At 35.4% G+C, this 15,630-nt stretch overlaps 1 protein-coding gene across 11 annotated transcripts in view; it reads right to left on the bottom strand.

Annotated features, from left to right (window-relative positions):
* Positions 1-15,630, bottom strand: part of EPB41 (erythrocyte membrane protein band 4.1) — a 139,877-nt gene that overhangs the window by 18,796 nt on the left and 105,451 nt on the right. For 2 of the 11 annotated variants that reach the window (XM_004678700.2, XM_012722354.1), the window contains exons 13-16: positions 15,374-15,430; positions 15,169-15,210; positions 14,115-14,177; positions 9,657-9,833 (exon numbers count right to left, since the gene is read on the bottom strand). In XM_004678700.2, the coding sequence (XP_004678757.2) occupies positions 9,657-9,833; positions 14,115-14,177; positions 15,169-15,210; positions 15,374-15,430 (339 nt within the window). Of the gene's footprint in view, positions 1-3,830; positions 7,470-7,850; positions 7,902-9,656; positions 9,834-14,114; positions 14,178-15,168; positions 15,211-15,373; positions 15,431-15,630 lie in introns of those variants that run through there. The other 9 variants (XM_012722359.1, XM_012722360.1, XM_012722361.1 and 6 more) reach the window with 9 other exon arrangements.

Raw genomic sequence — 15,630 nt, 5'->3', positions numbered from 1 at the left:
GACAATTACCCTTCAAACACAGTTTTATAATTTCCTAAATTCGTGCTATTAGATTATCCCCAGAATAGGTGAATGTAAAAGCAATCAGCTTCAAAATCAGTGCCTGATGCAAAATTTTAGCTATTAGATAATAGAAAATTTTGCCTTAACTCTGCACTCACCAGCAAGGACTCCACAGACCAAATGAGTGTTCTCACACCTGAATAGAGCCATGGAAGTCAAAGTGACCAAACAGACATTAAAGGTTGTACTAAACACATCTAGGAGACCAGACGCCATTAGTTGGTCAAATGTATTTCATTATAGTAAGAAAGGTGGAAGTGGAGGGCTGGAGATGGGAAGCTATAAAAGTTAAAAACAAACAAACTGATCATTTAGTGGAACAATTAAATAAGTTTGGCAGGATTTCTTGTAGTTCCATTTCAAAATGTTAAAGCTGTAATGCCCTGGTCTGGTATCTAGAAAATAGCAAATCAATTCCATAGAACTAAATATAACAAGAAACTACCACTAGATACTAACTGTAACTACTCTTTTAAAAATAAGTAAATAAAACCTTACAATAAAACTGTTCTCCATGTTAAACATTTTCAAAAATTCCTAAAAGGGACAAGACTGGGGAAATGCTACAAAACTTATAACTTGTTCAGATACGATCACAAGTATGTATAGATTTTGAGCTAGTAAAGGGACCATTTCGAAATGTGGAATGTTGGTTTTAAGTAATCACCTGGATATACAGTGGAAGTTTTGAGTGTGAGTGGAATCCAAGGTCAGGTAAGACAGAAAGTGATACACCTGTTAATTTTGCATTACATGAGCAAGCTCTGCAAACACCCACATGCCCATACCCACATGCCCACACCCACGCCATTCTTCACTCTTAACAGGATCAGAGTGGAAATACTGGATGGTTAATAACTACTAATTTGTAGAGTGCTTTAAAAAAATAACAAAGGCAAATTCAGCCTATTAAAAATGCCTCTAGCAGATGTGACATTTAGTGTGTTATAGTTGGCTGATTATGTTGATTAGAAAACAGTTATTTTTAAAACTTGGATACAGTAAGTCAAATGAGTTCCAAGTTGACTTAAAACATTAATATTCTGAGAACTGAAAACATGCCAATAGATTATCTGTTTCTAAATCATAACCAGAAAATTAAACAAAAAGTTAGTTTCTATAATTTTATATCACACAGTATAAATCAAATGACTTGGGGATTCTAAAGTATGTAAGGTTTAGGCTGTCGGAGAGCCAAGCAAGCTTACGATGCAGGCTCTAGTGATGTTTCTAACAAACTATAACACTATCTTGTCAACAGATTCGGGGCTACAATAAGTTTCTAAAACTATCCTCTCCTGAATCTTTTACCTTAAAAAGAAATCCCAAGTGCATGTGTTATCCATGAAGAAACTGAGATTTCCAGGAACTTCAAATTGTTCTTTCAGAAAGGGCCAGTCAATGGGCAGGGACTTAAAGCTGAATGAACCACAGGGAAGCAACCCAGAGCCAGAAAGAAAAAGAACTGATAAAACAAAATAGAACACAACAAAAAAACAATGAAAGCTAGAAAAAGAAAGGAAGAGCAGGGTAGAGGCTGGAAGGCTGGGACAGATTTAGACTGCAGGTTGTCTGAGGGCAAGAACTGGTTAATTTCAACATGACAGGAATTCTCATAATGTGGAAGAAGACAGAAAATTCTTTAGAATACCCTGCTTTGGAACTAAGAAGTAAAAGCTATAGAGAAAACGATTTCTTTAAATTTAATATATGAATGATTTATATGTGAAAATTAGCACTGTTTCAAATATAGAATGTGCTATTTCTTGGGAAATATTTAGTCACAGGCTGGGAAGATACCTGGTCTCCAAAAGGTCTCTAAATCATTAGATGATATTGTATAGAAGAGTCAAATGTTAAAGTGAAGAGGAGCTGGATTAGGGGACAGAGCCAGTCTTAAAACTTTGATAGTGCTACCTCTTTGCATCCCTATAATACATAGTAAAATACCTTGCTAGAGGCAAATGAAAAAAAAAAAAAAGAATAGATAGAAGTAACCATATTTCCCCTTAATTCTTATACTCCATGTTTTGAGAAGGGAACTTGGGCACATGAAGGCTGTTTTTTAGAGACAGTAGGAGACTGACTGGCATGCTTTACTGCAATCGAGGACTATGCCTTTCTGTCTTTCACCTTTGAAATGTTACATTTATTCCACTACTTACCCCACAGACCATTCTGACTATGATAAAGTGGAGGACTGCCTTCTAGGACATTAATCGCAAAGATAAGAGAAGCCTTCTTAAGCATCTTTTCCCCACTACTCTGCCACCTACACATTCAGTTAGGCTACTGTTAAAATTGTTCTGCTTTAGCCTGTATCTCCAATCTGTGGCAGCACTGAACTACTTTCTCTCTCTCTCTCTCCATTTGTCTTTCTAGTTCTGGTGTGACAGGAATTTCATTTATGAAATAATCCACGAATTTGGAACTGTTGATCATAATCATCCCTCTTACTCTTGCAAACTTTTATGGCTCTCTCACTCCAACACCCAGACCTTCTCAACCACTTCAGGTATGCATTTCCAGGCCTGTGCCAAGGTGTTTCTTTTTTCATGTTGTTCTGCTGCAGGGAAAGGAAGTCCTGAGGCAGGAGTAAAGCGGGGAAATGAGGGCAGCCCCATGGCTATCCTGTACCACACAGCAGCAGGGTGGGCTTGTTCTCCTTCATGCCACATAAGATAGAGATGAAGAACAAGGACTTTTTTCTTATGTCAAAATTACAAACGGGATAATCTGAGTGCAGTGGAAAAAACCCCAAAATTTCACGTTTAATAAAAACAATGTAAAAGTCCTTTTCAGTAGGTAAAGAATGCTGTATGAAAGTTTGGGATTTTATCATTTCTATGAAGAGAAGGAAAGGAAACTCAATAGAGAAGTTCTCTATTTACACTATTTGCAAAAAAAAAATAATAATGAGAGGGAGCTTCATATTATTTAAAATTTTTTTGTTGTTGTTTGCTTTTGTAAATAAGTGATCCTGGTAAAAGTCCAAATTAAACTTTGATTGGTAATACTTTCTAAAAATAACTGAACCTTGTGTGTCCTGTTAAATGATTATCTCTTGGAAGTATATCAGAAGTGACTTAGGAAAGTAGGAGAAAGTAAACTGACTTACAGCCACCGAAATTTCAGAGCAAAACTTAGAATAATATTTAATATGAAAAAAGTACTAGCATCTACAGTGACAACTGGAAATCAAATCAAATCCACTGATAATTCTCAGTCTAATTTTAGTCAACAAAGCCATTACCTTGTCCCTTCAAAGCTTTTACTAAAGTACATGCAACCAAATACTGAAATTGGCCTGTGCAAGCCAAATTTATATTTCAAGCACTGGCCTAAGAAACTAGCTAAAAGATGGGTCCAAAATATAGGTACTGAAACTTTATTTTCAAATATGGTCCTGTTTGGGTAAGATGAGTTGCTTAACAATATGATAAATCTGAAAAGATATTTTTAACGTTAGCAGGGCTTGGTCAAATATCAATAAGGTATAGATGGAGGTAGATAGTCACTTAACTGCTTACTTTTATATTAAGTATTTCACAAAGTTTATACGTTTCTTTGTTTTTTAATTTCCATACCTTAGTCCCAAAAACTATGTAAGAATTGAACAACAACCAGAACTTCTGGTTCCTGGAACATGTTACAAATTCATTTTCTTGAGGTAGATTTGTCTCCACATTATTGAAAAGAATCTGGGCACCAAGTCGATAAGTGAACTTCTCAGAGACATCCTAGAAATGATTAATGACAAAACCAAGGCAAAACCCAAGCGTTTTTTTTATTGGTCTATATTGATAATTTCAGTCCAAATTAGTATTTTACTATGAATGCTATTAAGAAGCTGAACCAGGGCAAAACCAATACACAGTTACTTGGATCTGTCTCCAATATTGAGAATGGAATGTGATGCTAGAAGAAAACCAAGACTACATTTGCCAGCTTTATGTTACAAATATCAGCAGCATTAACTGTAGGTAATACAGAGCTGTGATGTCCCACAATTTCCCCTAATAACATGATGTGTATATCTTTTGAGCCCACACTTCCAGCTTACTCCAGTACAAGGGCTTGAGCCTTCTTCACCTCTGGACCATTCTTACCCTATTATTAGAAGAAAGCTCTCCTTTGACCATCAGTAAGGTCCTCTGAGGATTCCTGAAAAGTACACTTGGCTTACCCTAGGCTTTTAATAGACTTGGGATAATGTCAATATAAGGGGAAACAAAATCCAAGGTAAAGTTTACAGTATTAATTAATAAAAAGCTGTGTACAAGGATGAAAACTGGACATATACTCTGAAACTGTTATAAAAGTATCAATAAAATTGTAAGATTATTTCCTGTATAGTTCCTTGAAAAAAGATTTAAAAGATTCTAACCAATGCTATAGCTTTATTATTTCATAAGAAAACTTTATGTCTATTTCACAGATAAAGGGAAGTTACTTATGGTGATCTCTCATGTTAGAGAATAATTTTGCACTATATCAGGTTGATTTGAGGTCTCTTATTATAGGTGAATCAATAATTTGCTTAATCACATATTTGCTATCAACAGACAAAAAGCCTGTGACATGAAATATACATACACCAGATTTTTAACTAGCCTGCTCCTGCTTCTTTCCCCATACTTAGGGAAAGCCTATAATGACAGAGAAGCAGTTTTCAGGAAATACCAGAGAGTTATTTCTACATCTCCTGAGACAACAGCACAATGTTGTGTGAAGCACAAAAGATTCTTGCTTTACTGTTCTCTTTCTCTCTCTTTTTTTGCTCTAAGAAATCATCTTCCTAAAAACAAAAATTCTGGTTTAGAAGTTTCATCAAATGAAAAAGTGTTGAGAAGTAAAACAAAGTACAATAATATCAGCTTGATAATCCTCTGAATTCAATTTGAAAACAAAAGTTTGAGACATTAACTAAATCATTCATATTGGTACAGTCAAGTGCCATAAAAAGCAAGCTACATGCAAGATTTCATTAATATTGAGTTAAAAAAAAATAACAGGTTAGGTATCCAAGTTGTGTTGTGAAGAGAGAACACGGTTGTTTTTACTCTAGGGAAATCGTAAAACCCACATGCAAACAGAGGACACATACTTGTCACCACAGAACAGTACCTTACAAGACCATCAATTAAAAACAATTGAATACAAATGTAAGAATCAACAGGTCTAAAGTTGATCATGAAAACAAAGTATAACAATATGTGTTGTAAGCTTATAATGGCTAGATATTGTTTCTAGCAATATTATTACTTATGTCATAAAGAAGTAACACAGTTTTTTAATTCAGAGAAGGATATGTTTATGTACAGATCCTGAATTAAATCTGTGTTTCAGGACTTTTAAAGATGGGGAGAAAATTCAGCCCTGGCTGGAGGCAAAGGGACACCAGCACCGTTTTCCTTAAATCATCATCATTTCACTGATGAAAAGGTGGCATTTTTTAGCTTTGCAGATCTTTTCAATACACCAGGCAGAATAAAGTCGTTTGACCTAGTACATCTCAGAAATATGTGTAAGAAGGCCACAGAAGTCAAAAGCCCTTTCCAAAAAAGGCCTTTGAATATACTGGTTTGATATCTCAAGAAAAGGATTGGTTATGGATTCTTAGATTAGAATATATTGTTTTAAGGCTTCTGAAAGGTTAGCATGTTGAATTTTTTTCTTAGACTACAGAGACCATGCCACACAAATGACGATAACTGATATGGAAAATACTCCATCAAAGGTTTCTATGCAGTATCCTGCTTTGTGTGAAACACTGGAGAGGAGGACACAGCAACAGGAAACAATACGAACATGCGGGACAAGAGAGTTAAGAGTTCTTGGGGGAAGTGCTGACCTGCCACATGCTTAAATCTGATTTGTCTCCACTTGTTAAATGTCATCAAGGAAAACTGGCTTGGGAATTCCATGGCTACTCCTTTATCCCCCATGACATAGTCTACAACGAGTCACATTTTATTGACAGAAAAATGACCACAGGGGCTCCTGTAGGACATCGAGCTAACCGAGATCAGAGGGCAATGCACAGGGGATAACACAGTAGAAGTCAATGGCAAAAGTTCAAGGGTTTTTAGTCTTGACATTTCAGTTGCGTACCCTGGTTTCCGATCACAGAAAGACCAACCACCAAACAGCCAACGCAAGAACCACGAGAAAAGACATCATGAAAGGAACACGAGGAGATGGAAAAGTACTAGAGTAGAGGTGGCACTTTTTGAGAGACTTGTGATCCTCAGGGATTGGAATAGAAACCTTGGGAGGAATTTCTTCATGTTCTTGCTGGGACAAGGCTCTTTCAGAAGATCTCGCTTGCCTTTTAACTTTCTCTTCATCCTGCACTAACAGAGCACGTTCCTGTGTCTGCTTTCACGGTAGAAGATCAAGAAAGACAGAGAAAGATGAACAAAATGACAGATGGGAAAATGCTCAAAAATGACACTTGGGGATGTGCAAAGGATTTGGGGGAGTCTTTTGGACATTCTTTATTTTTCTTTACTTTGGCAATTTATCCTGGCAAAGTTTCTATAAAAGTATCTTAACCGGAGACTACACCTGAGGGAACAAATCAAATACTGTCCAAAAATTTAAAATGATGTAAGAAAATAAATTTTAAAAAAGGTATCTCAACAGATGTTTTCTAATGAATGAAAATTAGAAATTCTGGAAGTGGACTTCCTTAGTTATAGTATTTATTCTTCCTTTGAATCTACTCATACATGAGTTTTTGGTCATTTTTCATTAGTTTTCATTGTTGCCAATTTTTTTTTTTTGATCAGTTGGGCAAAGCCAACAAGGAAGCTTTCTTCTTGCCATCAGAAAAGTTACTTTTATTACAAATAGAATGACAGAATAAAAAAGTTATCCTCATATCTCTTCATATAGACTTTTTAAAAAACACATTTCATTCAGTGTGCTAGTTAGCTTTTGTTCAGGGAATAAAAATCTTAATCTTATACATTTTAAAGATAGCAAAAGGAAAAAATATGTACAAAAGCTTTAGTGTGCCTCCAAGGTCTACCCAGAAAAAAAGAAAAACCAAACCCCACAAATCTTAACAATTGCAAACTCCCTCCCCCTCTTTCAGAATCATGATTAAAAATAGTACTAGCAACCATCATAAAAGTGTATACATCAGATTAAGCAAATATTTTTGACACTTTGAAGGAATGTTTTTTTTTTTCCAATGGTCCAAGTGAGAAGTTTTTCTCCCACTATAGTTTCTTTGTTCTGCCATCCCATCCAGTCAGGATGGATGTTATCTATGACAGGAAAAACTTGGCCCTAAGTTCTCTCAGTTGAGCCAGCCTTCTCTGATCAGTTTGAAAGTTTGACACTGGTTCTTTGCACACCCCTAAGTGATACGTATCAGGGAGAAAGTAGCTGGGGGACTGGTCAGCAAAAAAGAAAAAAAGAACACAAAGGGTGCAAAATTATAATGATTTTTAAATGAAAATAAAAGAGGAGAAGAAAGACAACATAAAAAGAACAGGGAACAATTAAATTCATTTTTCTCTCTAAATACATATTTATATCTTCATGCAGCTTTTTTAACCAGCCATGCGCCGAAATAAGCAAATTGAAAGCTGCAAAAGCTGCAGCAGTAGAAATGTTATGTGTTAGGCCAAAGGCTGTGGGTATGAACTTACTAGTATAGCCAAAAGAAAAAAATCACTCAGCAGCTGCTGTTCAGTTCTGGGGGGATTATCTGCTTAGTGCCATGACAAGAGCAAATTCCATTTGAGAAGCACAAGTCATAACAGCAGCTTTACCTCTGGCCCACCAACCTTTCTTTCCGAGGGAAGGATAGAGGCTTTCTTCACCTGGTTATACACAAATTATATGTAAAATTCAGTTGCCTTGCAATGCAACAACAATGCTGTCAAAGGTGGAAGAGGTATCCCCAAAGAACAGAAATACTGTCCTAACTACCTCTAAAGAAATAGTAGATACCAGAAAGTGGAATTATCCTATCAAAAGTTATTGAAGTACAGTTCTTACTTATCCATTATTCACTTAGAGGGGTAATATACATAAGCACAGAGTTAAAGTTGCTCAAGTACTCCCCACCGGTCTCATTTAATGTATAAAAAGTCATTTCTTTGAGTCCACTGAATGACACAGCCATTTCTCAAACCAGCTCAGATGATTTCTGAAGGGTTTCTATTAAGATATGTTTTCTGGAAATGGAGATTGAGTCAAAATTGTCTTATCCAAGAGAGAAGTAAGTTACTTTTCAAAGAAGTTAGACATTTTTGTTCCTTGAGCAGAATCAAAAAGAAAAGTTTCAGAAAAAAATGCAGTTATGTTTTGCAGACAGGATGATTCAAGTAAGAAGAGCAACAAGACATGGGCAGAGAAGGCAGTCACTGCCTTAGGTCAGGGGACATTGCCCACATTTACAACAAAAAAACGAATGTCCATTTAAATAAGGGCTCGGAGACTGAGAGGACACTGAATAGAACAACTGCATCTTATCTCTGGTAATTTTGTTTAGCTTCCTGTCATTCAGGAATCAGTCTTATTTGGTAAAACTGGTTCAACGCTATTTGGAGAATTGTAAGCCAATTTAATCACATTTGAAAAATATTAAAAAATACACTTTGTGGAGCACTTTGATCAACTTCTCCAGTTCCAGAAAGGAAGCAATAAGATGGATAGTCTTCCATGAACTCTGATTATAAAAACAAAGTGTTTTTTAGTTATTAAGATTTATCACTTTACCATTTTTAATTAACTAGAATTGCTATACTGTAGAGGGAAAAACACGCCTATCATTTTAAAAACACTATACTCATTCATCGTGTCCTGGTGGCTATATAAATATTTATCCCATATAGGCTAAAGATTAAATAGTTTTTTAAAATATGTTCAAGGTAACTTTTAAGATAAACTCATTACACAGATTGATTTATTCAGATACTTATAAAACAGCTAATGACAACACTAATACATAAAGAAGAGCTCTGAAAAGTGTATCTGGCTTTCTCTAATCATGACCATCTTATGAAACCATGCATTAAAAGTTTGATGTTACTCATAAAGATAAAATACATCATGAAGTTTCTCTAAAATCTAAACACAATCATTTATAGTTGGTGTTCTGCATTCTCTGGCTTAGGGACCTCATGAATTTATTATATAATTGTGGTCAACCATTCCAGACATTTCTAAGTTGTACAGATTTTCAAATAAAGTTTAAAAAAATGTTTATCCTTTTCCAATTTTGACCTTACTAAATTTAGTAAAAACTCTGGTGCTTGACAACAGAGTTTGAACATAGAGTTCCACTGGCTTATGGTCAATTTGTAAACACACACTAGCCAGAAGCAATCAGCTGCAGAGCTAGTTCTCAGAGCCTGATCAACTTTGAGAAGCTCTAAATGACTCCTATGACTGAGGAGCCCACACTGCTTAAAAAATCGCAGCATTGGATTATGAATGCCTTTAGTTAAAACTACAATGAAGTAATGAGGCATCAAAACTAAACTTCAGTTCTAAATTTTTTTGCACATACAAAACATTAGCAAAAACATTTATGTCACTCTCACAACTGGTCACATGGACAAAGTACTCACTCCTTCTCCTGTGGGGATTTGCCCATTGACGTTAAGTGTTCGGAAGGGGGAGTGAGTGGATAAGCGCTTATCCCATTCACTAGGCCGTGGTTCTGGTACAGATTCCATGAAGTTCTTTTTCAGCTCACTGATGCTGGCATGATGTTTTTTTATTTCTTCTTGACTTTTGTCTAAATCCTATAGTTGAAAGGACAAAAACGCAAAACTATAATAAATACTCGGGAAAAAACAAAGGGAAGCCTGTCACAGACTATGGGCACTGATAGGATAAAAACCAAATCCAGGAGAGATGTTATAGTTCACATACTGCATTCAAATTGTAAATATACAACATGGTATACTTGTCTTTTTTTTTAAACAAGGTGCTTTTCTTGGAAACAGTGAAGCCTCATAACCCCACAGTTTTAATTTCAAAATCCATGAAGTTTACTCCTTAATTTTCTTTCCATTTGTGACACAGTGCTGGATCTCCTCACCCCAAGGAAATCCCACAACTCAATCAGCCTCAGTTTAGTCTGCACCTATCAAGGCTCCACTCAGGTAATGTGGAGACAGCAGTAAGTAAAAAGACTGTTAAATGAAGCACATGTTCAGATATTCAATTCCCACCATTAGCCGCTGGGCTTTTTTTATTTTTATTTTTTGCTGAGTTGCAACTGCCAGTATCTCTGTTTCTACCTAGAAATAGTTTTGCAATCCTACTACTTGGTGGCTGCTGTTGGTTTTGAAAAACTAGAATAGCCCTTTCTTGATGTAAGAAATTTATTAGTGAAATGAACAGCTCAAGTTTCTAAGGCAGACTGTTACTACCTTTGAAACATCACTCAAAGGTAATAAAAGGACTTTTCTTTTTTACCGTCACTATTTGTGAAAATTAAAAGTCAAGCTTTCCAGTGTCTGACAGCTTCACTTTATCCATTAATATTTCAAAATAGGAACCTTTCTCCAGTAATTTCAATTGGGAGTGATTTAACAAGAGTTTGTCAAATGTATTACCTCCTTGATGCAATTAATTTAAAATGTGCCGGCATATTTGAATAGTGGACAACTAAGCGTAGACTCTTTAAAGGGATATTCTAAGGACAAGTGATCAAAAATAAGGTTAATAAGGCTAGTGTTGATACTCAGGTTTATGTATCAGAGGATATGTAATGGAGAGTTGGCCAGAAATAATCTGGGAAATAGAACTTGAAGACAAAAACTCAGTCCAACACAATCCTAAAAAAACAAAACAAAACCTAAAACTCAAAAGATCTATGCTTGCGATCAAAATATGTGGGAGCCCATCAATGACTGCTAAAAATTCTGTGTTTATTATATATCAAGGCCACTCTGTATCCAAGAAAAGCATTAAATTTATCATAAAGATTAAATATATCTCCTATGTGTCAATTTGGGATTTTTTTTTTTGGTTTTATGGGAAACTAGTCCATTTTGGGCAAAAAATAAGGACTCAAAATAGGTTGTAAAAGTTTTTTTGGGGGGGAGGGAGGAAACATAGGCTTTCCCTAAATACAATTTTTTTTTTTCCAAACTAACGTCAAAGAGAAAATAGCATAGGAAAAATCAGTGAGACATAACATAATTTTGATTCTACACTCAGAAAATTCACTTATTAGACCATATTTTGCAAAACGGAACCGCTGAGATTAGTCAAAGAGAAAACTAATCCCAAAAGGGCAATCCTGTAGCTCCCCCATAAGAGTATCTCTTATTGCTGGGATGAAAAGTAAGTATAACTCATGAATATGGGCTTCACCATGGGGAAACAACAGTTTGCACTTTTGTTTTAGCTTGAAAGCAAGAAAAACATGTTTCCTCATTTAAAAAAAAAAAGCATACAAAGAAGCTGGGTCAAAGACTCAGAATAGGCTGAGCAACTGAGACCCATTCGGCATATAAGGCCCTGTGACCTGGCATCTGACTGCAATTAAGTCTGCATAACTTAACACATTTGGAGGATCTTAAAGTGTAAATAAATGGAGCAGAAAATAAGTGAGCAAAATATGCTATGGTAAAACCAAGGTTCTCTGGGTTAACCTCTTAATATGAAAGAATGGTGGTCTGTCACTCTTCTTTCCTAGTTTTTGATTGACTTAGAACCTGAGGAAATAAATGTTTCAATAAATCAGTAGCTTCTGAGGGAACTTTCTCCATCTTAGCTGGCTCTGTTGGAAACCTGTGGGGGCACAGAGTAAAATTAAGATCTCAAAGGGACCTGTTCCAAATAGAATTTGTCATAGACACTTGCTACAGGTTCTCTCTGGGAGATGGAGGAGGAGGCGGCAGATCTAAAAATGAACTCGACCGACCTTATTTGTGCCAGAACAAAGCATTAGTGGGGGTGGGGTAGGAGTAGGGGAAGGAGGGATGCTTAAAAAAAAAAACCAAAAAACCTGCTAAGATGACAGATAACTTGAGAAAACTTCCTTGGGAGTTGGAGGAGGGGGTGACCAAATTTTTTATAATAAATAAAGAATGATAGTTAGCCAAATTACTTAAGGTGTTTTCAGGTGGACATTTTTTGATGCCTATCATCTTATAATTTTAGCAGCAATCAAAACAAACACTTTTGTTAAATATAAAACGTCCTCAAAAAGTAGTTAGTAATTTTAATTTCAAACACACACTTATTTAGATTCCCCTATTATGGCTGTCAATGAAATGCTGGGAAAAAACACATCACACACAGGGACTTTGTGAGTCTCAGAAGCCATAACACATCTCATGGAGTAAATGACAAATATATGATTGGTACTGTAGGTTCCAGTTAACAGGATGAGCTAGTTTAAGAAATTGGCATGTTTGGGATTGGAAGATATTATATGCTGAGTATAAAAAGATCAACAGATAATGCTAGTCTTCTTCAGTCTTCCTAATTTTAGAAGAAACATTCTGGCTGTTACAGGTTAATGTAGAGATCTAATATTCAAGTTTGAAACATTCTAGGGCCCAGGCCTTGGAAAGCCTCATATTACATGAGGTAAATTGATAAAAGGTACCTGATACTTGCCTGTCATACAATTGGTTAATGAAAGCTGACCTTACTTTTCTTTACCTTTACCAAAATACCTTATACATAGCAGGCGCTCAAAATACAAATATTGATAAGGAATAAGATTAAGTAATTGTTAGAGGCCACTATATTAAAGTTTCTTTAAACTTTCAGTTTAATAGTGTTTACCACACTGAATATGTGTTTATCTTGTAGGTCTCAGCTAAAACGCTAGTTCTTCAGAGTTAACGTTCCTGTCCATCTTATTTAAAGTAGATCCTGTTTATTATCATAACATACTGTGTATTTTCTTCACAGCTTTTATATTCATTGTAATCATTTTATCATGACTTGTTTATTATTTCTCTTCTCCCCCTTCCCTAAAATGTAAGCTTCCTGAAGGCAGAAACCATGTTTGTCATCTTCCTTCATATTTGTATTTCCTTTATATTTAAGTTAAATTACTAATGTCAGAGTTTATCTCCCTTTCTTTGGGTTCTGTCTTGAGGGGGATTGTAAAATAATCTGGTCAGCTTCTATACGAGTTTTTCCGATGTGTGAGTTAATGTGAATAACACAGAATAATTCCAGTTTCCTTAATTTTTCCTCTTGGAGTTTCCCTTACCTTCTATTTGGTTTTATATTTACTTAACTCAATGTAGAGCCCAAAACTAGACAATGTAAAAGGATATATGCCAGGCAAAAATCTGAACAATATTGAATATAATTAGGAAATGACCTAACAATTCCACAGCAGACAGTGAGTGCTATTTTTGAGTGGAAAAAAAATCATACTTTAATAGTATTAGATATGCTCTATCTCAACTTCAAGCTTTACCAGATTACCAGTGCTGTGACTATAGGGATATTACCTAATTTCTCTAAGCCTCAAGTTTCTCATCTTTAATAATCCTATACACACAGGTCTGTTTTTATTATTAACCTATCTTATATCATTCTAACTACATAGAAAATACTAGGTTCCCTTCCTGCCTTCCTGCATCTTAGTTTTTCCCCCCTTAGCTGACCTTCTGTTCTTATCTGGCACCCTCTAAACGTAAAGTCTTTTGAATTGTGGTCATTTTTCCTATACTGTCTCCACTGAGATGAAAAATTGAACAAATTTGATACTTGGAATACAGGAATCTGTATTTTTGAAAAATTCAAGGGATTTTTACCAATGATATAGAATTTTCCAAAAGTGAGAAAACAATGGAACCTTGAGAGGCAGAGGGAGTCCCAATCATATATTTTATAAATAAGTATGAGAGATGGAAACTAAAGAGCCAGAAGGAGAGAAGGTTATGCATCTCCATGCTTACCAACATGCAAAAGCATTTTTAATCTAGGAATCCTTCATGCAATGGCATGCAAAACCAAATGCAGCATAGAAAGAAGAAAGATTGGCAGAGCTCGGAAGGTTACAGGCAACCAACTGAAATAAGCTTCAAGTTCATACAAACCTCCAACATTAAATTGCTATGTCTGATATAAATGTTTTCACCATCTAGTCTCTCTCTCTTTTTCTGTGAAAATGAAAGAGGGAAAAACAGAAAAGCATAAAAAAATTAAAATGTTGTTCTTGCGGGAAAAAAACAGCAAATTGGCAAACCAAAAAAATATTCTAAGTGAAAATGTCCACAGCGCAGCATATGCAAACATGAAATGGTCACAGAACCACAAGGACACACAGAAAACATGATTTTACTAGAAAATGATGACCTTGCTCATGAGCAGTGAAGAGATATGATTATGTTATTTAAACAAGACAGTGCTCCTGGCTTCATTGGCTTCTTATATAACAAAAGTGGCTCTATTCAGTTTTGAAATTGAGTTGTTTGAGGGTTATTGTAAGAACATGTGACTTTAGGAATCTTTGAAGTCCCATGTTATATGGAGACGAAAGTGCTTTAAAATGTTATTTAATATTTGGACATATTTCATACTTCGTAATAATGCAGTATATACCTCTCTAACACCTTTCATAAGAAAAAATCTTAGGATATTTTACATATGATCAGTCAAATATTCTGCTTAGGAGGAACTGATTCATCCTCCTCTAACTGGGAAGAGTGGGGCACAGAGCAGAGAAAACCACAGCTAAAAACAATTCTGGGAGCTGCTGCTATAATGGTTTCCATGATAAATATACTTTAAATATTGTCAATGATTCTAAGAATATAATATCATTGTGAAAATTTCTCATAAAGTTTAAATATAAAGGATAGGTTTGACCTTCACTGATTATTTCCTTGTGTTTAAAAAGGTATTTCCCCACCCACTGAAAAGTTTGTTTTAATGAAAAAATTTAATATATATATAGGATTATAATTTCTTTTGTATAGTACACGTAACATGTGTCTACGCATGCGCGCACACACATGCACACATTGGCTATTTAAAGTAACTTCTGATTTAGAGAAATCAATGAAAAAATGGATCACTGTCTTTTTAATGCACTGTCAAAGTCAGCATGGGTGATGGTAATGTAGCCTTGTGAGAGGGAATATGGCTAACCTTCCTCATTCTTATCAGCTCTTCAGGCTTTTCTGCAAGCTTCTGTTTTGCCATTATTAAAGAAAAAAAAAGAAAAGAAAATTGATGAAATATTGGCTCAATGAAGTTTGTTTGAACCTTTATTTTTTTAGGGAGAGGAGAATGGGGGAGAAGAAAAAAATTGGGAGGGGAAGGGTAAAGAAACAAGCGGCCCGTTGGCACAAACCTGTGTTTGGTCACCATGTGAGGTAGGTACTGTGACCTCGATGTGGGATTTTTCCACCTACATTTAAGAAATAAAGTGGCAAAGACATTTCAGGTTAACAGGTTTCTATGTATAGCATTGTGCCCAAATCAGTGCATCTTCAAGCTGGTGGTAAAATAAGCTGATCTATATAATCATCAGGGTGCACATCAGGTATTATCCTCAACAGCAATTTTCTACCTCATCACCCATTTTAAGGCTGAAGAGGTAATATGAAT

This window comes from Condylura cristata, unplaced genomic scaffold, assembly GCF_000260355.1.
Source record: "Condylura cristata isolate star-nosed mole 26May11 unplaced genomic scaffold, ConCri1.0 scaffold00008, whole genome shotgun sequence".
NCBI lineage: Eukaryota > Metazoa > Chordata > Mammalia > Eulipotyphla > Talpidae > Condylura > Condylura cristata.
The sequence above is the reverse complement of the archived record's forward strand: the minus strand, read 5'-3'. Positions and strand labels throughout refer to the sequence as shown.